This window comes from Chiloscyllium plagiosum, chromosome 14 (genome assembly GCF_004010195.1).
Source record: "Chiloscyllium plagiosum isolate BGI_BamShark_2017 chromosome 14, ASM401019v2, whole genome shotgun sequence".
Lineage (NCBI taxonomy): Eukaryota > Metazoa > Chordata > Chondrichthyes > Orectolobiformes > Hemiscylliidae > Chiloscyllium > Chiloscyllium plagiosum.
In genome coordinates, this window is record NC_057723.1 from 56,795,628 (window position 1) to 56,821,040 (window position 25,413).

Below are 25,413 nucleotides of genomic sequence, written 5' to 3' on the forward strand. Positions count from 1 at the left end.
AGTAGAGAAAGGATTGGTCCACTAAAAGATAACGAAGGAAGGCTGTGTGCCGAACCTGAGAGAATGGGCGAGATTCTGAATGATTACTTTGCATCAGTGTTCACTGAGGAGAGGAAAATGATGAATCTTGAGATTAGAGATAGAAGTTTGATTAGTCTGGAGCACATTGGCATACGTAGGAAGATGTGTTGGGTATGCTAGAGGTTATTAAGGTGGACAAATCCCCAGGACCGGATGGGATCTATCCCAGGATGCTGAGGGAGGGGAGAGAGGAAATAGCTGGGGCCCTGACAGATTTCTTTGCGGCATCCTTAAATACAGGTGAGGTGCCGGAGGACTGGAAGGTTGCTCATGTTGTCCCCCTGTACAAGTAGGGTATTAGGGATATTCCGGGTAACTACAGACCAGTGAGCCTGATATCGGTGGTGGGGAAGTTGCTGGAGAACGTACTGAGAGATAGGGTCTATCTATATTTAGAAAAGAATGAGCTTATCAGTGATAGGCAACATGGTTTTGTGCAGGGGAGATCGTGCCTTACCAACTTAACAGAGTTCTTCGAGGAAGTGACCAAGTTGATAGATGAAGAAAGGGCTGTTGATGTCATATACATGGACTTTAGTAAGGCGTTTGACAAGGTTCCCCATTGTAGACTAATGGAGAAAGTGAAGTCACACGGTGTGTAGGGCGTTCTAGCTAGGTGGATAAAGAACTGGTTGAGCAACAGGAGACAGAGAGTAGTAGATGAAGGGAGAAAGGTGACCAGTGGTGTTCCACAAGGGTCAGTATTGGGGCCACTGTTGTTTGTAATATACATAAATGATCTAGAAGAGGGCACTGTTGGTATGATCAGCAAGTTTGCAGATGACACGAAGATTGGTGGAGTAGCAGAAAGCATAAGGGACTGTCAGAGAGTACAGGAGGATGCAGATAGACTGAAGAGTTGGGCGGAAAAGTGGCAGATTGCTTTCAATACAGACAAATGTGAGGTGATGCATTTAGGCAAGTCTAATTCTAGAGCGAATTATACAATGAACGGGAGAGCCTTGGGAAACGTTGATGGGCAGAGAGATCTGGGAGTGCAGGTCCATTGTACCCTGAAGGTGAGTATAAGAGCTGGCAAGTCATGTTAAAATTCTACAAGACATTGGTTCGGCCGCATTTAGAATACTGTGTACAGTTCTAGTCGCCACATTACCAAAACGATATGGACGCTTTGGAGAGGGTGCAGAGAGGTTTACGAGAATGTTGCCTGGTATGGAAGGTGCTAGCTATGAAGAGAGGTTGAGTGATTAGGTTTATTTTCACTAGAAAAAAGGAAATTGAGGGGGGAACCTAATTGAGGTTTACAAAACCATGAAGGGTATAGACAGAGTGGATAGAGACAAACATTTTCCCAGGGTGAAGGATTCAACAACGAGAGGTCATGCTTTCAAGGTAAGAGGTGGAAAGTTTAAAGGGGCTACACGCGGCAAGTACTTCACACAGAGGGTGGTGGGCGTTTGGAACGCGTTGCCAGCAGAGGTGGTAGAGGTAGGCACGGTAGACTCATTTAAGATGCGTCTGGACAGATGCATGAGTAGGTGGGGAGCAGAAGGATACAAATGCTTAGGAATTGACCAACAGGTTTAGAAAGTACATTTGGATCAACTCAGGCTTGGAAGGCCGAAGAGCCTCATCCTGGGCTGTAAATTTTCTTTGTTCTTTGTTCTAAATATGGTTAGATTTCTTTTTATTCTTTGCATTTCAACAAAATTATTTAAATAACATTCTCCCAGTTATTAAATCATATTGAAATTAGCAACACTATGTCTATGTAAAAATATGCTGAGAGCAAATTATAACAAGTTTTATAACAAGTTACAACTCTTCTGGTTATAACCAAATTATAATTCTTAAAAACAACTCTGTAAATATGGCAACAATCTGAACTCAAAAACTGTAATGCTTCTATAAGCACAAATTCTGATGGAAGATCAAAGGGGAAACTGTTATAAAGTATAAATACCAACACAGAATAACTAAACTAAGTGGCCTCTTTCCCACTCCAGATTCTCGAGTATTTTGTTATTGAACAGTTAAACATTATTTCAGTTTTAATGTAATAAAGCACAAATACCCGGTTCAGAGAAGGTATCACTGACATCATCATCCTTGTCTTCCTCCTCCTCCTCTTCATCATCATCATCGTCATCATCTTCCTCATTATCACTGTATTCATGCTCACTACCAAATCCTTCATCATGGTCCTCATCATCATCATCATCATCATCTTCTGCTTCCTGCTCAATACTTGGAGACTGCTCATTCAAACTATCAGAAATAAACAAAGAATAATTGTGCTCTTCCTTTTTCTGGGTGTGATCAGGGACAGATGGTGATAAAATTTCAATAGTTTCAGTTCGAGTACTCGGGTCATTAGTTTCTTTGAATACAGTGGGTGCTTTATTGGAATAAATACTTTCTACATTCTTTTTCTCCAGTTTCCTGACATTAGCCCCACTATCACTACAACAGGAATCATCTGGTAAGTCACTGTGCACCTGGGTAGCACCCAATGTTGATTTACCAAGTGGTACTGGATTGATCCAGACTTTAGCTTTTTTAACAAAGTCTTTGTTGTCTAAAAGAACAGGCCCTATTTTGGTATTCAGGGGCTGATTTGTGTTGCCATTGTCCACAGTAGCACTAGAAGAAACAGACTTGGCTAACTTTTGGGTAGTCTCTGGCAAGCAAGCATCTATACAAGGACTTCTGGCAGATGACACTAGTGGCATTGCCCTGTTTGCTGCAAGTTTTTTACCAGCCAGAGAAGAGGTTAATGAATTTTGATTTAAACTCTTGAGTAGATCAGGATGATATAATGAATCCAAAACAGGCTGTGAATCTTCACAGTTTAGCTGGGCCAAAGTTGGGGTCCTGCTTATGACATCTTCGTTTTGATAAGGACTGGAAAAGTCATCCAGCCCAAGGAAATCCACTTCCTTTGTTCCCCAAATATCATAGCTAGTTAACTTGGTGTATTTTGTCAAGTCTTCCCAGCACGTGTCCCATTGCTCCCAGTTTGAAGTATAGGAAGGATCGGAATCCAGTAAGTCATTTAATGGTTCTAAAAGTTCAAGGTCTTTACAATCTCCCAAGGTAAGAGGATCATCTCTCGAGCTGTGAGTATAAGTCATCTCTCTGTCCTGAAAGAAATAAAAATTTCTATTAAAACAAGATATTAATTAGATTGGAGGTAGAATCAAAAAAGGTTTTGTCTCAAAATTAAGTCTTCTCTTTGGGGACCAGAAGTCAAAATATCTTTTTTATAATTTAATTAGGATATAACTACAATTAGATGTTTACAGTACATTTAACTCTGCACAACAAATACAGATTGTGAGCAAACAGAATGTTGCTGCTGGTGGGTAAGTAAATCTTGGCATACAGATAAAGTAAAAAATGCAGACTGAAACAGTCTGCCTGATAATTTCAGATGAACCACCACAAGGGTCGTGACTTTCTCTCTTCATACACCAGAGAGAAGCACTTAACGGGTGACTCAAGTTCCTGTTCTCATTCATAATTCAATGACTCCTACTAGAAAATGTTATTGTGCAGATGCTGAAGTGGATAGAATCAGATTTCGTGGTGATCTTCCCTCAGGATTAACAGCCTGAAAACGCTCCTTGTCTACAATTAAAAAAGAACTCTGATCGGTTGGAGCGACAGAGGCAATAAGGAATTTACAAGAACAAGGAGGTGTGATGGACAACAGTTATAGGAAGGGAGAAAAGCGACAGAGAAAGTCACATAGGTGGGTTAACTCCAGGAAAGATAAGAGAGGTAGGCAGATAGTGCAGGAGTCTTCTGTGGCTATCCCCATTTCAAACAAGTATGCTGCTTTGGAAAATGTATGGGTTGATGCACTCTCCGGGGAATGTAGCATGAACAGCCAAGCTTCAGGCTCAAACGTAATGAGGGGTACATCGGGTTCCAAACGATCGATTGTGATAGGGGACTCTCTTGTCAGAGGTACAGACAGACGTTTCTGTGGCCAGCAGCGAAACATCAGAATGGTGTGTTGCCTCCCTGGTGCCAGGATCAAAGATGTCTCAGAGAGGGTGCAGAATGTTCTCAAAGGGGAGAGGGACCAGCAGGAGGGCACTATACACATTGGAACCAATGACAGAGGAAGGGAAAAGGATGACATTCTGAAGGAAAACTAGAAAGTTAGGCAGGAATTTAAAAAGGAGGTCCTCAAGGGTAGTAATATCTGGATTACTCCCGGTGCTATGAGCTAGTGAGGGTAGGAACAGGAGGATGGAGCAGATGAATGCGTGACTGAGAAGCTGGTGTATGGGAGAAGGATTCACATTTTTAGATCATTGGAATCTCTTATCGGGTAAAAGTGACCTGTACAAGGAGGCCAGATTGCATCTGAATTGGAAGGGGATTATTATACTGACAGGCAGATTTGCTAGAGTTCCTCGGAAGGATTTAAACTAGTAAGGTGGGGGGATGGGACTCAGGGGGATAGTGAGGAAAGAGATCAATCTAAGACTGGTACAGTTGAGAAAAGAAGTGAGTCAAACAGTCAGGGCAGGCAGGGACAAAGCAGAGAACAAGATAGGACAAATAAATTAAACTGCATTTATTTCAATACAAAGGGCCAAACAGGGAAGGCAGATGAACTCAGGGCATGGTTAGGAACATGGGACTGGGATATCATAGCAATTACAGAAACATGGTTCAGGGATAGACAGGACTGGCAGCTTAGTGTTCTGGGATGCAAATGCTACAGGAAGGATAGAAAGGGAGGCAAGAGAGGAGAGGGGAGTGGCAGTTTTGATAAGAGAAAGCATTACAGCCGTACTGGAGGAGGATACTTCCGGAAATACATCCAAGGAAGTTATTTGGGTGAAATAAGAAAGGCATGATCATCTTATTGGGTTTGTATTATACCCCCTAATAGTCAGCGGGAAATTGAGAAACAAATTTGTAAGGAGGTCTCAGTTACCTGTAAAAATAATAAGGTGGTTATGGTAGGGAATTTTAACTTTCCAAACATAGACTGGGACTGCCATAGTCTTAAGGGTTTAGATGGAGAGGAATTTGTTAAGTGTGTACAAGAAAATTTTCTGATTCAGTACGTGGATTTACTTCCTAGAGAAGGTGCAAAACTCGACCTACTCTTGAGAAATTAAGCAGGGCAGGTGACTGAGGTGTCAGTGGGGGAACACTTTGGGGCCAGTGTTCCCAGTGACCATAATTCCATTAGTTTTAAAATAGTGATTGGAAAAGGATAGACCAGATCTAAAACTTAAAGCTTAAATTGGAGGAAGGCCAATTTTGATGGTATTAGGCAAGAACTTTCAAAAGCTGATTGGGGGCAGATGTTCATAGGTAAAAGGGATGGCTGGAAAATGGGAAGCCTTCAGAAATGAGATAACGAGAGTCCAGAGAACGCATATTCCTGTTAGGGTGAAAGGAAAGGCTAGTAGGTATAGAGAATGCTGGATGAGTAGACAAATTGAGTGTTTGGTTAAGAAAAAGAAGGAATCATATGTCAGGTATAGACAGGATAAATCGAGTGAACCCTTAGAAAAGTATCCTCCTATTGCCCTTATACTCAAGAGGTAAATCAGGAGGGCAAAAAGGGGACATGAGATAGCTTTGGCAAATAGGGTTAAGGAGAATCCAAATGGTTTTTTACAACAACATTAAGGACAAAAGGGTAACTAGGGAAAGTATAGGTCCCCTCAAAACTCAGTAAAACGGCCTTTGTGTGGAGCCACAGGTGATGGGGAAGATACTAAGTGAGTATTTTGCATCAGTGTTAACTGTGAAGGAGCACATGGAAGATACAGAATGTAGGGAAATAGATGGTGACATCTTGAAAAATGTCAATTTTACAGAGGAGGAAGTGCTGGATGTCTTGAAACGCATAAAGGTGGATAAATCCCTAGGACCTGATCAGGTGTAACCTAGAACATTGTGGGAAGATAGGGAAGTGATTGCTGAGCCCATTGCTGAAATATTTGTATCATCGATAGTCACAGGTGAGGTGCTGGAAGGTTGGCAAATGTGGTACCACTATTTAAGAAATGTGGCAAGGACAAGCCAGGGAATTATAAACCGGTGAGTCTGACATGTTGCTGGAAGGGAATACTGAAGGACAGGATTGACATGTAATTGGAAAGGTAAGGACTGATTATGGATAGTCAACATGGCTTTATGTGTGGGAAATCATGTCTCACAAACTTGGTTGAGTTCTTTGAAGAAGTAACAAAGAGGATTGATGAGGGCAGAGCAGTGGATGTGATCTATATGGACTTCAAGGCGTGCGACAAGGTTTCCCATGGGAGACTGATTAGCAAGGTTAGATCTTATGGAATACAGGGAGAACTCGGTGGATACAGAACTGGCTCAAAGGTAGAAGACAGAGGGTGGTGATGGAGGGTTGTTTTTCAGATTGGAGGCCTGTGACCAGTGGAGTGCCACAAGGATCGGCGCTGGGTCCTCTACTTTTTGTCATTTACATAAATGATTTGGATGCAAGCATAAGAGATACAGTTAGTAAATTTGCAGATGACACCAAAATTGGAGGTGTAGTGGACAGCGAAGGAGGTTACCTCAGATTACAACAGGATCTTGATCAGATGGGCCAATGGGCTGAGAAGTGACAGATGGAGTTTAATTCAGATAAATGCAAGGTGCTGCATTTAGGGAAAGCAAATCTTAGCAGGACTTATGCACTTAATGGTAAGGTCCTAGGGAGTGTTGCTGAACAAAGAGACCTTGGAGTGCAGGTTCATAGCTCCTTGAAAGATGAGTCACAGGTAGATAGGACAGTGAAGAAGGCGTTTGGCATGCTTTCCTTTATTGGTCAGAGTAATGAGCATAGGAGTTGGGAGGTCATGTTGCCATTGGTTAGGCCATGGTTGGAGTATTGCGTGAAATTGTGGTCTCCTTCCTGCTGCAAGGATATTGTGAAACTTGAAAGTATTCAGACAAGATTTACAAGGATGTTGCTACAGTTGGAGGATTTGAATTATTGGGAGAGGTTGAATAGGCTGGGGCTGTTTCCCCTGGAGCGTGGGAGGCTGAGGGGTGACCTTATAGAAATTTTTAAAATCATGAAGGGCATGGGTAGAATAAATAGACAAAGTCTTTTCCTTTGGATTGGCGAGTCCAGAGCTAAGGGAAGATATAAAAGAGATCTAAAGGGCAACTTTTTCATGCAGTGGTGCATGTATGGAATGAGCTGCCAGAGAAAGTGGAGGAGGCTGGTACAATTGCAACATTTACAAGGCATTTGAATGGGTATATGAATAGGAAGGGTTTGGAGGGATATGCGCCAGGTGCTGGCAAGTGGCATGAGATTAGGTTGGGATAGTTGATTGGCATGGATGAGTTGGACTGAAGGGTCTGTTTCCGAGCTGTATATCTCGACGACTAACTGTTAACTGTGAAATAGATTAAAATGACTTAACTAATTCATATGGAACAAACCCCAAAAAAAGCCAGTGTCTTTAAGACAGAAGAGGAGACAACGGACATAAAGATATAAGTAACCACAAAAAGAAAAAACGCTAGTAAATGAAACATACAGAGTAAACAAGTTGTTGATTTACTTATGTACTATAAATCTTACCAGTTCATACATGAAATCAGGGTCTGAATTATTCCCCAACAAATCGGTACTAGTTAAGACCTGGTCTGGAAATGGACGGTTGCAAAAGGCATCCCCAAATGGAGGATCCATTCCGCTAACACTGGGCTATAAAATAAAAAGGATATACAAGTTATTAGGAGAGCACTCATCAAAAACAAAGTTCCTATAAGCAAATGAGAAATATCTGGAGAAGTTATACTGCAATTGTTATAAAACTGTTTACTGAGTTATGACAGGGCGTTATCCTTTATCTGTGTTCCCCGACAATTCTGATAGAAACAGTTCTGCTCTAACGTGGTAGTTAAGTTCTCATGCAATCCCGTGTTCTAAGAAAATTGCGTACCAGCAGCACCATTTAAACTAATGGAGCAGAAATCATGTTATAATCAATACACACTTTAAAAGTTTGTCCTTTAGAAACAGTGTCCCCAATTCATCAATTGTGTTATTGCGAATTTGCATTAACAAAACGCACGTTATAGCAGAACAATCTATATTTGAAATAACCTCCTATGCTAAAAGCATCATTTTGTATCATTCTAATCTTAATCGTAATTATTAAATTTCATAGATTACAAAATTATAACAAAATTAAAATACATTGTGCATCAAACCCTGAGGTTGCCAGAATTCAATTTACCCATGAACACTTAACAGTTTTCTTTAAGCAAGAGTGAAAGATTTTCAGGTGAAAATCAAGTACATCGGGATGAGTATATTTGTCGATCCACAGAATCCATACGGAAATCTGGTATGAGGAAAAAGATAAAAGATTAAAAAGTAAAAGAAATAGGAGATAAGATAACAGGGCAGACTAAGGTAAAGAAGACAGCAAGATGAATGGCCAGGGAAGAGAGTTTATAAAAATAACATAATAGGACTGTTAAAAATAAAGGAGCAGGAACTATTCATACTCAAATTCAGCTGTTTGTAAAGCAACACGTTTATTCATAATAAAACAGGGGAACTTAAAGAAATATTCCAAAGAGGGACCAGATATAGTAGGAATAACAGGAACATGTCTAAAGAATAGGGCTGCCAATCAAGTTATAACATAATCAGAAAGAACAGGGAAGAAAGATAAGGTAGGAGCTGCACTAATTAAAAATAACTATTGCAGCGGGAAAAAAAGGAATTTAATTAATAGAAGATTAGGAATAAAATTTACATGGATTAAAATACAAGATAAAGAGGAATTGATCACATAAACAGGAGCATACTTCTCTCTATGTTATAAAGTGGACACAGAAGTATTGATGTTGCTGCAAAATTTACTTAAGTGATAATAGGACTGTCAGTTAGAGTCACAGAAATGTACAGCATGAAAACAGATCCTTCGGTCCAACACGTCCATGTTGACCGGATATTCTAAATTAATCTAGTCCCATTTGACATCATTTGGCCCTTTTCCCTTTTGATTCATATATCCATTCAGACACCTTTTAAATGTTGTAATTATACTAGCCTCCACCACTTCCTCTGGCAGTTCATTCCGTACACGCAACTTTTTCATGAAGTTGCCTCTCAGACCACTTTCAAATCTTTCCCGTCTTGCTTTAAACATATGCCCTCTAATTTTGGATTCTCCACCCAAGGGAAAAGACCTTGACTATTCATCTTATCCATGCCACTCATGATTTTTTTAACCTTCTATAAAAGGTTACCCCTCAGCCGCCGACACATCAGGGAAAGTAGCCCCAGTATGTTCAGCCTTTCCCAATAGCTCAAACCCTCCAACCCTGGCCACATCCTTGTAAATCTTTTCTGAACCCTTTCACATTTCACAACATCTTTCATATAGGAGGGGAACCAGAACTGATCACAGTAAACCAATGTCTTATAGAGCCACAACAACTACTCTCTCTACCTGTGACTCCAACTTCAAGGAATTATGAACCTGCATTCCAGGGTCTCGTTGCTCTGCAACACTCCCCAGGGCCTTACCACTAAGTGTACAATTCCTGCTCTGACTTGCCCTACCAAAATGTAGCACCTCACATTTACCTAGATTAAACTCAATCTGCCACTCCTTACCCCACCTGATCAAGGTCCCATTGTACTCTGACATAACCTTCTTCAACAGCCAAATCATTTATATAAATAACAAAACGCAGTGGACCTATCATCGATTCTTGCAGCCTACAACTGGTCACAGGCCTCTAGTCTGAAAAGCAACCCTCCCCCACCACCCTCTGTAACCTACCTTAAAGCCAATTTGTACCTAAATAGCTAGTTCTCCCTGTATTCCAAATTATCTAACCTCGTTAACCAGTCTACCATGCGGAAACTTGTCGAACGTCTTATTGAAGTCTTTCAAGATAACGTCGCTCTCATTATGAATTTATAAGATTCATGCTATTTTTTTATCCAGAAATAAAATCTCATGAGACCCGCCACAACAAGAAAGGGTTTAACAAGGACACATAAAACATATTTCAGCTTGTTTTTGTGAAGGGAACAGAATAGAGGCCATAGATATAAATGTAAACACTAATAAAGCCAAATGAAGAATTGAGAAGAAATTTCCTTACTACGCCTGCATAAATGTGGGACACACCACCGTAAGGTGTAACTGGGCTGATTAACACAGACACAAACAAGGGAAAGTCATACACTATTCGACACAGAAAGGAATAGAATAATACTTGAATAGGTTAGAAGAATGGAAGGTGGTTCAGGTGGTGCATAAACAATGGCATGGATCAGTTTGGCTGAATGCCATGTTCCTGTGCTATAAATGCCAATCAAAACTATCACACATAGGATTTCAATATAAAATTTGCCAAATAAAATCATATCACAGCCTTAAGAATGAAGACATATTTCCAATTATAAAGCAAGCAATATTAATTATGAATGGTATTATTTTTAGTTCTATCCTGCAGATTACAAGCTATTTTGCAAATTAATATCTTTTACTAATACTGTGCAGTTAATGTCCCAAGAATAATTATGTCTTTACATCAATAGTATAGATGTGTTCTTGCTAAAGCGGGGGCAAAGTCATTACTTTTCATACTACATCAGAGTGGTTAAAACTTTAGCTCTTGGAAATATTGAGCAAAGTAATTTTTAAAACATATTGCATAGCTTGACTCAAATATTAATTCATTCTGAACGTAAGCAAACTGAAGTGTTCCTGTTATTACTGTAAAGTCAGGAATTTAATGGAAAAAGTTTAAACATCTACCTGCGGCATTGCCAAGCCCACATCTGGCTTATTCAAGCAATTTATTTTCTGTAGTCTTGGTCGAGCTGTTTCCAGTTTTACTAAATGGTTGAAGTGATTTTAAAAATGTTAACTAGAGGTTCAACTATCACTTCACTGAAGTTTTCTTCTGGTCAGATGTTCCTTCTAATTTGCAAACCTAACAGAAAATAAAATCATTTACATAATTACAATAAACTCCAGCATACTTAAGCATTACTTAAAATCATAATATTTAATTCTGCAGTTTCTTACATTTATTTACATCAATTTGCTTGCCTCTTGAAGTTTATCACTTGAGGCATAGTTCCTGACATTAACTGCTTTTCCAAAACACACTCTCACAATTATGTACATTAGAATATCATAGTACAAGAAATAGATGGGCAATTCTAATGCAGATCTTAAGATCAACTTTCGGGAAAAGATGGGATCAAAGAAACTTTCAGGAATGATGGAACAAGGGAATGCCAACTGTTAACAATATTTAACAGTAACATTTAGTGTAGATTTAGACATCATATGTACCTGAACACAGAACAACTGGTTTTCTGTTGGCTATTAAAAGAGACATTTTTGTTTCATTTTTTTTGAGGAACAGGAATCAAACTACTCAGTGAATGCAGAACAACCTATCTACAAGGTGTAGTAGCCACGTCCAACCATTTCAATAGGAACTCGTTCCCACCCCATCAATGTAGCACCATGGAAAGAAACATTTAGTGAAAAATAATTATCTGGCATATCAACCCATCTTGGCATTCGTTTTTGAAAAAAAAAACTAAAAAATATACAAATTAAACTTGCAATTCTCTGACTCATACATGCTAGAAAAAGTTAAAAACTGTAGTTTTTAATACAAGCAAATTCTGAAGCGGTTTTAACCATACATCCTGGACAAGAACAATGCCTGCTTGATTGCCTCAAAGTATATGATGCACTATCTTGAACCAAAAACTAAAAAATATCTCAAATGTCAATAAATGAAATTGTTTGATTCTAAAATGACAGACATTTACATCAAGACAACAATCCTGCCATTGATTCAGTTGATGATATTTGTGTCTCCAAGTCAGAGGTCTGTGGGTTCAAGTCTCATACGGTATTTTGAAAATACAATCTAGACAGACACGTCAGTATGTTATGATCGAATGCACTGTTGTTGATGGGACAGGCTTTCAGGTAGGATTTTAACTACTTGGATATCCCATCGGATCTGGTGGATGGAAAGATACAGCACTCTTCAAAGGATGCAGAACCAAAATTCTTCCTTTAACAACCCTACCAAAGAAAAAGTATGGCAATATATTAAATTATATCTCTGCTCTTAAATACAGATAACTAAATCCACTGTACTTCAAGTAAAAACTAATTAATTGAATGTGAAATGATCTGGGACATCCTGGGAGACATGATTAGATTTTCTTTAAAAATATTTATTTATGGGGCATGGGTACCACTGGCAACTCTAACATTTAGTTCATCCCTATTTTGATGTTTGTATTCAGATAGACATATGGCTGAGCCAAGTACATGAAGGAATCAGTTGAAAGGTCTAAGGGAAAATTGTAGTTAATGTAATATTTAAAGGCCACCATGTGCCTCTTTGCTAGAGGCAAAATAAGAAAAAGCAATATGGGGGAAAATGTGGTTTAGGATGATTTGAGGCATAAATAGCCGAGAAAATCAAAAACAGATTCAGGACAAATCTTTAATTTGAAGTTCAAATCAGAGAGCAATGTGATGAAGCATAATGATTACAATTTATAATACTTATTGTAGTCCATATACTAAGGAGAAATACCACGCACACAAATATTCAAACTATTTTTGAATAAAGTTTCAAAACTCACAGTCAAATTACAAGTTACCACAGAATTTATATATTTTGAGATTAATGTATGCTCAGTAATGGGAACAAAAAGCATCAATGGGAAAATCGACGTTTCAGGCAAAAGCCCTTCATCAGGGTAGGCTTTTGCCCGAAACGTCGATTTTCCTGCTCCTCGGATGCTGCCTGATCTGCTGTGCTTTTCCAGCACCACTCTGATCGAAACTCTGGTTTCGAGCATCTTCACTTTTGCCTAACAAAAAGCATCACACTGCCATCTACCAGTAAAGCCTACAACTACACTTTCACAGGAAATATTGTGCAACAATTCTACAAAGTGCTTATATGCAGTTTCCATTATGCAAAGCAGGAAGTAAAGGCTTGTGACAAGAAAGAACCCCCATTAAGATCTCTTATTTTGCCAATGCAACAGGAAGCACATTTTGAAAAGATATTCCAAGCACATCACAACATTTGAGAGCTGTGGAAAGGTACTACTATCCTGTGCAAATAACGCATGTGTGCTTTAGTTTGCAATTTCAGAGGTAATCAATCATTACAATGATTTAAATATGTCCAATACTATGAATACAATCAACTGTAGATTGAACAAGAATCAATTAGAAGCATTATTAGCATTAAAAGCATCTTCTTGCTGTGATATATGGACTCATTTCCATTTAAGTTGTTAAATATGCTTTCTGACTAACACACAACATAAATTTCAATGGTGGCTCAAGGACTAAGGGAAAGAGAATGCAGTTTCTCACATATGGCACTAAAAGACCTGGTGGAAGAGGAGAAGGAAGAAAAAGAACAGACGTCTTAAAGTAGATAAGGTAAGATAGATCATTGAATAGGATACTCACAGGGAGATGTACTGTTATTGTGGGCAGCAGCCACAATGGATGGAATATAACAGTGCCACCTTCTCTGGGAAATGGGGAGTCCATTATTTATTCTGCCGTAGATATGCCGGAGGACAGCCTCGTAAGGCCAAGTTTCAGAAAGTGGCCGATTGCTCTAAATACCCAAATACCTTATGCAATAAAAAAACCTGCCTGAAAACTTAAGATTGTGGCTTGCAAGATCATGAGACCACCTGTAGTTTGGTCCATTGCTTTATTTACAGTCTGGAACTCATCCCATCTATTTAACAGTTTGGACAACTCCAGCTGACAGTCTAGGTGGTTCAACATCTTGCAGTATCTGATAACAGAGGACTCAGCACCCACTGCAGCTGTTGCAACTTACAAATGCTACGTTCTCCACAGATCAATGAATTGCAGTGCAACCTCAATCATCTGCCATTACTGGCTCAAGTTTCCTTGTTGAAAGAGACTAGCACGTCTGTATCCAGATCACTAAGCTGGTTAAACAGACCCACCCCCACAGTAGGAGCATGGATATAATGGATCGGGAAACAACTGGTCTCTCTGTAGGTGGCTGAATTCCTGCTCCTTCCCCTCCACTTCACCACTGCCATTACAGCTGCCTGTTAGCAAAACATCTTAAGCTCGTGCTGGTTTAGAGCAATATGATGTGTTGTCATCACAATTCAGCCTCTTGTGCCCCATTGGGGGTCTCTAACCAGCCTTCTTTTCATAAGTAGCATTCATTCATCTTGTGGTGTTCCATTCTTGGTGCACTGCTTAGAAGCACAAAGGTGGACAAGAATATTTATATTAAGAATATGCGTGACAGATAGTGAAATGTGAATTCAAATCTGGAATACAAAACGACCCAAATGGTGAGCACACAACCACTGACTGTTGTAAACAAAATAAGTGATTCAGTTATGGTGTTTAGGGAAAGGATTACTTTAGGTTAGATTACTTACAGTGTGGAAACAGGCCCTTCGGCCCAACAAGTCCACACCGACCTGTCGAAGCGCAACTCACCCAGACCCATTCCCCTACATTTACCCCTTCACCTCACAGTATGGGCAATTTATCATGGTCAGTTCATCTAACCTGCACATTTTTGGACTGTGGGAGGAAACCGGAGCACCCGGAGGAAACCCATGCAGACACGGGGAGAATGTGCAAGCTCCACACAGTCAGTCGCCTGAAGCGGGAATTGAACCCAGGTCTCTGGCGCTGCAAGGCAGCAGTGCTAACCACTGTGCCACCGTGCCACCCATGATCTGACATCCTTACCCGTATGGTCAAAAAGTGTGATGCTGGAAAAACACAGCTGGTCAGGCAGCATCTGAGGAGCAGGAAAGTCAACATTTTAAGCATAAGCTCTTCATCAAGAATATAGAAGGGGTGGGGGGGCAAGGGGGCTGAGAGATAAATGGGAGGGCGAAGGTAGCTGGGATTGCAATAGATAGATGGAGGTGGGGGGTGATGGTGATAGGTTGGAGTGGAGGTTGGAACAGATAGGTGGGAAGATGGACAGGACAGGTAGGACAGTTCACATAGGTGGTGCCATGTTGGAGGGTTGGATCTGGGTTAAGGTGTGGGGAAGGAGAGATCTGGAAACTGGTGAAATCAACATTGAACCCGTGTAGTTGGAGGGTCCCAAGGTAGAAGATGACGTGTTCTTCCTCCAGGCGTCGGGTGGCTAGAACTTGGTGCTGGAGGCGGCCCAGGATCTGATTCTGGACCCACACCAATGTAGCTCACTTTTAACCACTCTCCTCTTGGCAACTAAGGCAATAAAAGTTAGCTCAGCAGCACCACCCATATTCCATGAACCAGTACAAAAATCTTGTACATGAAGATGTCTAAAATCTTCATGTGGCTTCCTGAAATAGAACATAGCAGATGACAACAGCCATCAAAAAGTCAAGGTTGGAAACTAAGAAAAACATTTCCAGAGAAAGTAATATTCTTAGTAACAAAAATGTATAACACAACTGTAAATTGTCAGGGTTATGAACACCTTCTAATGTTCGATTCTGAACGACTTGAGCAGTTAAAAACTGATACAGATGTGTGGACATGGGTTACATCATGATCAAAGCAAAAACAAGGCATGGCCTTTGCAGTGTCACTTCCGAATATAAGTATTTTAAGAGTTGAACACAAGAATTCGGAGTAATTGACCATATGGCTTAATAAGCCTTATTTGCCATTTGATGGGTTTCAATTTCACTTTCCCACCAGCTGCCCTTATCCCTCGATTCCAAGACTTTGATCTGTCTGTTCCAGCCTTAAATATATTTAACAATGGACCATCAATAACCAGCAGAGGTAGAGAATCCTTAAGACTTACAATGCTTTCTGTGAATTAATTTTTCATCTCAATCCTAAAATATCAGCCCCTTATTCTGACAGTTTCTCATGGTTTACATTCCCTGACCAGAAGAAACATTCCAATACAATCTTGTATTGGAGATGCCGGTGTTGGACTGGGGTGTACAAAGTTAAAAATCACACAACACCAGGTTATAGTCCAACAGGTTTAATTGGACGCACACTAGCTTTCGGAGAGACGCTCCTTCATCAGGTGATCTTGTATGTTTGGATGAGATCAACTCTCATTTTTTGGAACTCTGAAGAATACAAGCCAAACCCTTTCATCCCAGGGGCCAACTTAGTGTTGTATATTGTTTCATGGAACATGATTTTCACTGGCTAAGCCAGCATTCACTACCAACCCCTGCCCTATCATCGCAAACCACCTCTGCCTCCAATGCAAGTCAGGAGGATATTGGAGTATTGGGGTGAAATTTATAAGAAAATGTGATCTGCTAAATACCCACAAGTCTTAGCAGACTTTAGAAAATAAGAAATATATAAAATTGCCTTTGAAGTAACAAAATGTCTCACTATTTCCTCGCAACATGACTTAAAAAACTATCACACTGAGCCACACAAGGAGATATTAGGTAAGAAGGTGAAAAGCTTAATTGAATAAAGGTTTGAAGAGCTGTTTGAAAGGAGGTAATGAAATGGAAAGATGGAGTGATATATACATGAAATTAGATTTGGGACATAGGCAGTGAAGACATGCTAACCAATGCTGAAGCAATTACAACTGGAAAGTATGCTAGTGAGCATTGGAATAGCTGGTTTGATCAATTGAACATGTTGCTCAAGAAATGGTGTAGGAGCAAGACTATAGAAGAGCCCATGGTGTTGGAGACAGTATACTGTTGTGCTGGGACCTCAATGGTTTATAATATATATGAATAACTTGAAGGGCAGAAGCAAACGTACTTCAGCCAAATTTGCAGACAATAATAAGTGAAAAGGCAAATTGAGAGAGGGAGACAAACAGATTACAAAGAGATATTGATAGGCGAAGTAAGTGGACAAAAAGAAGGGAGAAAAAAAAGATTATTATTTGAATGGAGGAAAACAGCAGAAAGCTGCAACACAAAGGGACTTGGGATTACTTGCGCATGGAACATAGGAAGCTAGCACATAGGTAATCAGGAAGATTAATCAGGAATGCTCACCCTTATTTCAAGAGGGGTAGAGTATAAGAGTGGGGAAGTCTTACTGCAGCTGTACAAGGTGCTGGTGAGACAAAATCTGGAGTACTGTGAGCAGCTTTTGTCCCTTCAAGGGACAATATTACTTCATTGGAGGCAGTTCAGAGAAACACATAGGCTTTAAGGGGCTTGACAGGGTAAACGCTGAGAGGATATTTGCTCTTATGGTAGAGTTTAGGACCAGAAGGCATAATCTCAAAATAAGGGGGTGTCCATTTAAGATTGAGATGAGGAGGAATTTCTTCTCTCAGAGGATTTACAGTCTATGGAACTCCTTGCACAGAGAGCTGTAGGGAAAGAGTCCCAGTGAAGGCCAAGTTAGATCCTTGATCAGTCAGGGAATCAAGAGTTACAAGGAAAGGGCAGAAATGTGGATGTGAGGAACACTAGATCAGCCTAATCCTATCGAAGAAGCTGAATGGTCTACTTCTGTTCCTTATGATCTGATTAGATTTCTGAGGCAATGGGACCTGTTCTGAAGCAGGTGGAACCTGTTAACAGCACCGGGACTGAGATCCTCATGAGATGTCTTTGTCCATGCTGTTGAACAGAGTTTCACAACCTGCTTGCCAGGAGAATGGAAGCCTTAGAGGTAGCTCAAATTGAATGAAGTAAAGATGGCAGCAGAACCAGACAAATAGCAAGCAAAATGAGAAAACAGGTAAAACAAAGGTGAGCATTAACTCAACTCAATGTGGAGCAATGTGAAAAAGACAAAGTTTAGGGCACTCTCTACCTGAATGTATACAGCATTCGCAAATGGTAGACTATTTAAAGGAACAATTAGAGGTCAAGTCTAGAAAAGGAATATTCAGCATTTAGGAAGAAGCAACACAGACGAAAAGGAGGTGGCATTGCACCGACGATAAGGGATAGACCAATACATTAACAAGGGAAATCTCCAATCAGAATAAAGTGTGGAATCTGTTTGGGAGCATCTAAGAAATAGCAAGGGCAAGTAAACATTAATATTAGTGATTTATAGGCAGAGGTGGGTACTGCAGATGCTGGAGATTAGAGTCAAGATTAGAGTGGTGCTGGAAAAGCACAGCAGGTCAGACAGCATCTGAGGAGCAGGAAAATCGACTGAGCTGAGGCAGGGCTGACTGTAGAGAGATTAGGTGGCCGTGCATGGCTGCAAGTGTGGAGCGGAGGATCAGGAGGGAGAACCGTTTCTCGAGGTTTTGAATTTGTAGCCTATACTGGGTTGTCCTGTTCAGATCCAAAGTGTGTTGTTCTGAATGTACTCTGGAGTCCATGTGAGATCAGTTGCCTCTGTAGGCAGGCACTGAGGAAGCAGATGTGGCTATGGTAGCTAATCTGTTTCAGGACATGGCTGAAGAGCTGCAGGGCAGAGATGACCTAGGTATTGCAGTAAGAGAGAGACTCACTGAGATCTTTGTAGAGAGAGGAGGAGAACTGCTTCAAGGTAGGCATCCTTGGAAGAGGATTCGCAGTGAGGTTAAAATCAGCTAGGTGAAAATGAGGACCACAGATGCTGGAGATTAGAGTCGAGAGTGTGGTGCTGGAAAAGCACGACAGGTCAGGCAGCATCAGAGGAGCAGGAAAATCAATGTTTTGGGCAAAAGCCCTTTTTCAGATTCCTGATGAAGGACATTTGCCTGAAATGTCGATTTTCCTGCTCCTTGGATGCTGCCTGACTTGTTGTGCTTTTCCAGCACCATACTCTCAACTCTAACTTCCAGCATCTGCGATCCTCACTTTCGCCTAATAAAGTAACTATGGGTGACGTCAATCTGCATATCTACTGGATAAATCTAATGAGCACAAAAGCTATGGAGGATGAGTTTCTGAAAGATGTTCAGCATTATCTTTTGGAGCAAAACACTGAGGATTAAACAGGCCATTTTAGATCTAGTGACTAACATCTTGTTGTAAGAGAACATTTAGAGATGAGTGACCACAATTTAATAAACTTTACACTTTGTATGAAAGTAAGCTAGTTCAATGTGAAACCAGGGTGTTAAATTTGAACAAAATCTACAAAGGTATTGGGGCAATTTTGTTGAGTTGGATTGGGACAATATATTAAAAAGATATGACTGTGCATAGTCAATGGATAGTCTTTTAAGAATTACTACATAGTTTATAGCAACAAACACCCACCCATACATACAAAAAAGGTTAAACGATAACTAACAGAAGATGTTAGGGATTAGATTAAAACATAAATAGCCAATAAAAAATGCTAGAAAAGGTAATGAACCTGAGTATTGGGAGGATTTTAGAAATCAGCAAAGGAAGACAAAGAAAGAGAGAATATAATACGAATGTAAAATAGCAACAGAAAAAAAGGTTGCAAAAACGTCAGCTCCTCATATTTATTAAACAGGAGCAGAGGTTTAAGCTAGTAGTTTACAGTAGAAGAAAGAAATTGGGGTTATCATACAATCACTAAGGGGCAGAAAGAGGCCACTCAGCCCATCAAGTCTGCACTGATCCTCTGATGAGTTCCCACCCAGACTCAGCCTCCCACCCTATTCCCATAACCCTGCATTTACTATGGCTAATCTATCTAGCCTACATATCCTTGGACACTATGGGGCAATTCAGCATGGCCAATCAACCTAACCTGCATATCTTTAGAATGTGGAATGAAACCAGAGCAGAAACCCCCACAGAAACAGGGAGAACATGCAAACTCCACAGTTACCCAATGCTGGAATCGAAATGGGTCCCTGGCATTGTGAGGCGTGCTAACCACTGAGCCACCATGGAAATCCAAGAATTTTTTTTTGCATTTCAGGATGCTTCCACAATAGTTTGCAGCTTTAACAGATTAGTGGAGATGGAGGTAGAAATCACAGAGCATGATAAGTTCTTCAATGCTTTCCTCAGTTAGCCTCTACAAGAAAGGTACCCAGTGATAATTTTTTTTAAAAAACTGTATCTGGGAGGGTAGTGCAGAATAATGATTTTAAAACAGGCAACAGGGATGGAACAAGACAAGATGCTGAAAGAAGGACAAAATTACAGGTGAGTAAAGGGTCAGACCAAAGTGTGATCATGTGATAAATGCTACACTTAAACCATGACATTCTTAACAGATGGGTTGTAGTAGTAGACAGCCAGGAGGTTCATCAAGGGATAAGCTCTTGTCACCCCTCAACCCTGTTGCTTTGAAAGTCATAATTATCTATGATTTCACCTATATTAAGTTTATAAATGGCAAAGGGATTGTTAATAAGTGAATAATCATCCTCGAGATCCACACAATCAGCAAAAGACAAGAGTTGACTCACTGATAGAGCCAAATGGATTAGCAAATGATGGAGGGCAAGGTGGATGGAAGCTCACTGGCAAAGTTAATATATCATGGACTTTCAGACACAAAAACAGACATTGCTGGAAAAACTCTTTGGAGAGAAAATAAAGTTAACCTTTCGGGTCCAGTGACCCTTCTTCAGAACATTGATATCATGGACTTGTTTAAAAGATTGCCAAAATTCAATTTAGGGTTGCTGTATCAATAGAATTGCTAGATTGTACTAAGGTGTATATGGCTATATTCTGGAAAATTTAAAGACAAGCAGAAGACAAAACAGCTTCAGCAGATCTGGCTGTTACAGGAGATGAAAGCGAGAACCACAATCAAATTTCAGTTGAGGAGAGTCACACCAGCAGAACAGCAGTTCAGGTTTTGACGAGTCTCCGGCCTATTATCAGAGATGGAAAGAGATTTCTGACCAAACAGTTCAAGTAGGCAGACCTTTTCTTAAAGTTGAGTAAGAAAAATGTCACTGATTTGCTAGTATCGGTGCATCTCAGGGAGTTAGTAAACCAAGTTTATAATGGTGAATATGCAGAAAAATGTGAAATGCTGGCCATTAGTTGAGTCATAAATTAAAGAATTAAGAAGGAGTGATACTTCGTTGAGTTGATTGTGATATTGATGGCAAAAGGGTTAATATTTTCTTTTGGCAGTTAGAATCTTGCAAATTGTCTTATTTATATAGTTCTATTTCATTTTTAGTAATAAGCATATGTTCCTCTGCTAAAAGTACATTGTCCACCTCATGTTCAGTACGTTCAGTGACTGACTAAAAAATTGAATATAATAAGACTTATCCATCCAGTCAGGTTTCATTCTGGGATCTGACTTGGCTAGTATTACCATTAGCTGAAATTATAATAATAAAGACTTGTTTATGGGGTTGTAATGTGGAATTTGAGAAGTGTTATTAATAGAAAAGTAGATTTTAACTTGAGAATCAGGCTTATGGGACTTTTAAATATATTGGTTTAGATATCAAGCAAAGGGCTTATGCCCGAAACGTCGATTCTCCTGTTCCTTGGATGCTGCCTGACCTGCTGCGCTTTTCCAGCAACACATTTTCAGCTCTGATCTCCAGCATCTGCAGTCCTCACTTTCTCCATCAAGCAAAATAAGTCTGGAATAACTTGAAATCAACAATCCTATTGAGGGGGAGTTACTCCCATTCTAGATTGCCACAGAAATATGTAACATCTAAAGAACAGAGTAATGCAAAGCTTGATTGATCAGTGGAACTGGTTGGAACTCAGAGCCGACCAGATACTAGTTTAAATACACCAGAATTAATTACCGTACTGAAAACAAAGAATATTTTAAAGGGACATAAAACAGCAGAATCAATACAAAATACACACTTGAATTTCCATTCTAACATCGCCTAAAGGGAATAAAATTAGTCATTGCTAGCAATGTTTCAAATACCAATTTTCCTAACTAATTTCATTAGTACAGCTGGTTTCCATTAGTATATTCTGCATTAATATATTCTATTACACGTGAGCTTGAAGGGCTTAAAGTGAAGGTTTCCAAAAGCACTCTACTTGTTGAAACATTGGTTCTTCTGAGGGTCATGGATACTGCATTTTATTTGTCAAACATTTTGTGTGATTCTGTATGACAAGGGGTATAACAAAAGGCAGTATCCTGATTTTCTGTGATGATTTCAGACTTCAAGCATCTACATTATTTTAAATCAAAGTACTGCAGTTGATGGAAATATGAGAAAAAGACAAAATGTAGTGGAAATATAGGCAGCATCTGTGGAGAGAAATGTTGTAGAGCAAGTCTGGTTCAATTCTTAAGTGTCAAGGCTTTCTTTCTGCAACATGGTCTGCACTGCTAAGTACTTTCAGTTTTTGTGCTGCAATATTTGATTTAATTTTTCCCCCCCCCAATTTGAAATAATTTGGGAATTCTAATTTCTATCACTTTGTCAGTCTTTTACCAAAGAACTATTGAATTTCACTACTCCCTTTTTGGGAGCACGTTATTCAACTTTCTCTTGTCTCTGTGCTCTGAAACTAAAAGCTCTCTTAATTAGTAATATTAGAGTAGATGCACTCTCAGGTCTAATTTGATTTTCAGAGATAGCATTTCTTGCCTGCTATGAGCTCTTACTCAACACTATTTTCTCACACTCTTCCCCATATCCCTTGTCTTTAATATCTAGAATCAATCTATTGAAACACATATTTAAAATGCTGCAGAAAAGTGAGTTAAACTTTGAGCAAAAACAAACAACTCCATTAATGGGAAATATTTGAACAATTGTGGAGAACAGCAGTTCAGGTTCCAAGGATAGTTTGCATAAGAAAAGATTCGAGCAGCAACATAAAAGTCAAAAGAATAATTTTCTGTTCTAGCATCCAGTGTAGTTTAAAAAACCTTCTATTATTCCTCATTGCAGACATGTCTAAGGTCGAAGGCCTAAATTTGAGGTAAGCGGTTTGGAGCAGATCTGAGGATTTCTTTTTCCACCCAGAATCTGGTTCTTTGATGAACGTGCTGCCTGAGAGGGTGGTGGAAGCAAGTACTCTCACAAAATTTATGCAACATCAGGAGAAGTACTTAAAATGTCAAAGCAAAGTAGGCAATGAACCAAATGCAGATTTTAAATGGGCTTAGTATAGTTTGGTGTTTGTTGGTCAGACGAGACACAGTGGGTCAAAATGGCCTGTTTCTGTGCTGTACAATTCTCTCTCTCTAAAAAGAACTGTTTAGATTTACAATACAGTGCATTAGTTGAATTATGGAGGGAGAAAAGCTGAAGGCTTTTTAAAAAGTACATGGGATGCCACAACAGAAATTTAGGTATGGTAGAGCATAAACCATTTTGAATAGCAAATGTCAATTCTTTCTTTTACTTTTATGCTCAAATCTCCTCTTCTGCAAATGATCCTTAGAACCTGAGCCATTGTTCTTCACAATGCAAGCCTATGGAATTTCCAACATTGAAAAAGGACAGATTTTTAATATAGATTGAGCAAATAATGTATAGTTTGCAGCAGCAACATTTTATTGAGTTTCTGACAAGATAATATGTCATTAGAAGATATATGTATATATAAATACGTTTGAAAACTTAAACCGCAGGAAGCAGTATTAAAATTAGTTTATCATTTAAATAGTGAAATTTTCTGGATTCCTGACCGATACCACCATGCTCTTATCCCTACCTTGATGCAGTTTTATTTGAGAATAGTTTGTGCTGCATACTTAAAACACTGAAATCTTGAATCAAAGCTTGTTACCAGAATTATATATTTTAAAAAGTTTTGTATTTGACTGTTGAAAGCACAAGTTACCAACCTATAGCTAATCTTCATGTTAATGTTAATCCTAACCAGCTACATACGAATGAAGAGAAACAAAAAAAAATCAATTTTTGCCCTGCAAGCCTCCCCCACTATATAATACGATCAAGGTTGATCTGGTTGCAACTTCAAATCCACACACTCACTGAACCCTCAATCTTTCACTCCCTTGCTTACCAATGATTATCCACGTTTCTTTCTTTCCAGAAAGAGTTCCAAAGATTCACAGCCCTCAGAGAGAAAAAACAAAATCGTCTTATCTCTGATTTAAAGGTCCGACCACCTGCATTTAAACTACTACCCATTTCTGGATTTGTTCATAAAAAGAAACATCCTTTTCACATTAATCCTATTAACACAAGTCCCTCAGGTTCTTATGCTTCAAACAAATCACCTCTTTCTCCTCTAAACTCCAGTAAATACAAGCCTAGCCTGACCAATCATTCTGCATAAGTCAAGATATTTAAGATATCAAAAAATTAAACCTTCCTTGAACTTGCTTCTAGAAATTTATACCCCTCCTTAACTAGGGTGACCAAAACTGTACACAGCACTTCACTTATTATTTATTGTTTTATACAAAATCTATTGTTGCAATTCAAAGCAGAATTACTTTTCCTCAACACGACAGATACACGGTAGTCACAAATATACGATCCCTACTGACTTGATATTCTGTTGCTTAGTTTGGAATTTTTCATAGTTCTGCACTCTCATTTACTTTCCTTTTGTATTTTGACTCATTACGATTAAATTGTACATAACGCAATAGCATGTAATAATATATTTATCACGCACCTTTAATGTAATGAAATATCCAAACGCACTTCACTGGAGCCTTATACAACACAGCATGACATAAAGCCACATAAGGAAACACTGGGTCAGTTGACCAGTAACTTGGTCAATGAGGTAGGCTTTAATAAGCACCTTAAAAGGAAGAAGGCAAGGTGAAGAGACAGAGATGTGTAAGCAAGGAGTTCCAGAGCATGAGGCCCCCATACAACTGAAGACATTTCCACTAATTATAGAATGCACAATAAGCCAGAAATAGAGCAAAAATGTCTTGGAGGGTTATGTGCTGGAAGAACTTGCAGAGACAGGGAATGGCAAGGCCAATTTGAAAAACAGTCTGAGAATATTGAAGCTGAAGCACTGTTTGACAAGGAGCCAATGTAGGTCAGCGAGTACAAAGGTGAGGGGTAACAGTGCAAGCTATACATTGAGATATATAACAGGAATTTTGAATAAACCCAACCCTAGAGGTAAAATGTGGATGGACAGCCAGCTGTGTGTTAGAATGGGAGAGTGTGAGGACTGCAGATGCTGAAGATCAGAGTCAATAAGTGTGGTGCTGGAAAAGCACAGCAGGTCAGGCAGCAGCTGAGAAACAGGAGTCCATGTTTTAGGCATAAGCCCTTCATCATGACTGTTTGGGGAGGTATGGGGAGGGGAGAGGGCAAGGGGGTGGAGCTGAAGGGGGAAGGTAGCTTGGAAGGTGATAGGTCAGAGCAGAGGATGGAGCAGAAAAGGAAGATAAACCAGTAGGATAGTTCAAGAGGGTGCTGTCCAGTTGGAGGGTTGGATCTGGGATAAGGTGGGGAGGGAGGAGATAAGGAAACTGGTGAAGTCGATGTTGTGTGGCTGGAGGATCCCAAGGT

The 25,413-nt window shown here is 39.6% G+C and overlaps 1 protein-coding gene across 3 annotated transcripts in view; it reads right to left on the reverse strand.

Moving 5' to 3' along the window:
- crebrf (creb3 regulatory factor) overlaps positions 1-25,413 on the reverse strand; it is a 74,889-nt gene that overhangs the window by 42,957 nt on the left and 6,519 nt on the right. For 2 of the 3 annotated variants that reach the window (XR_006313640.1, XM_043703846.1), the window contains exons 2-5: positions 10,848-11,025; positions 8,298-8,405; positions 7,637-7,762; positions 2,117-3,185 (exon numbers count right to left, since the gene is read on the reverse strand). Coding sequence is in view for 2 of the 3 variants with exons in the window: in XM_043703846.1 (XP_043559781.1) it covers positions 2,117-3,185; positions 7,637-7,762; positions 8,298-8,405; positions 10,848-10,856 (1,312 nt within the window). In the remaining variant the exon portion in view is untranslated. The remainder of the gene's footprint in view (positions 1-2,116; positions 3,186-7,636; positions 7,763-8,297; positions 8,406-10,847; positions 11,026-25,413) is intronic. The other variant, XM_043703847.1, reaches the window with a different exon arrangement.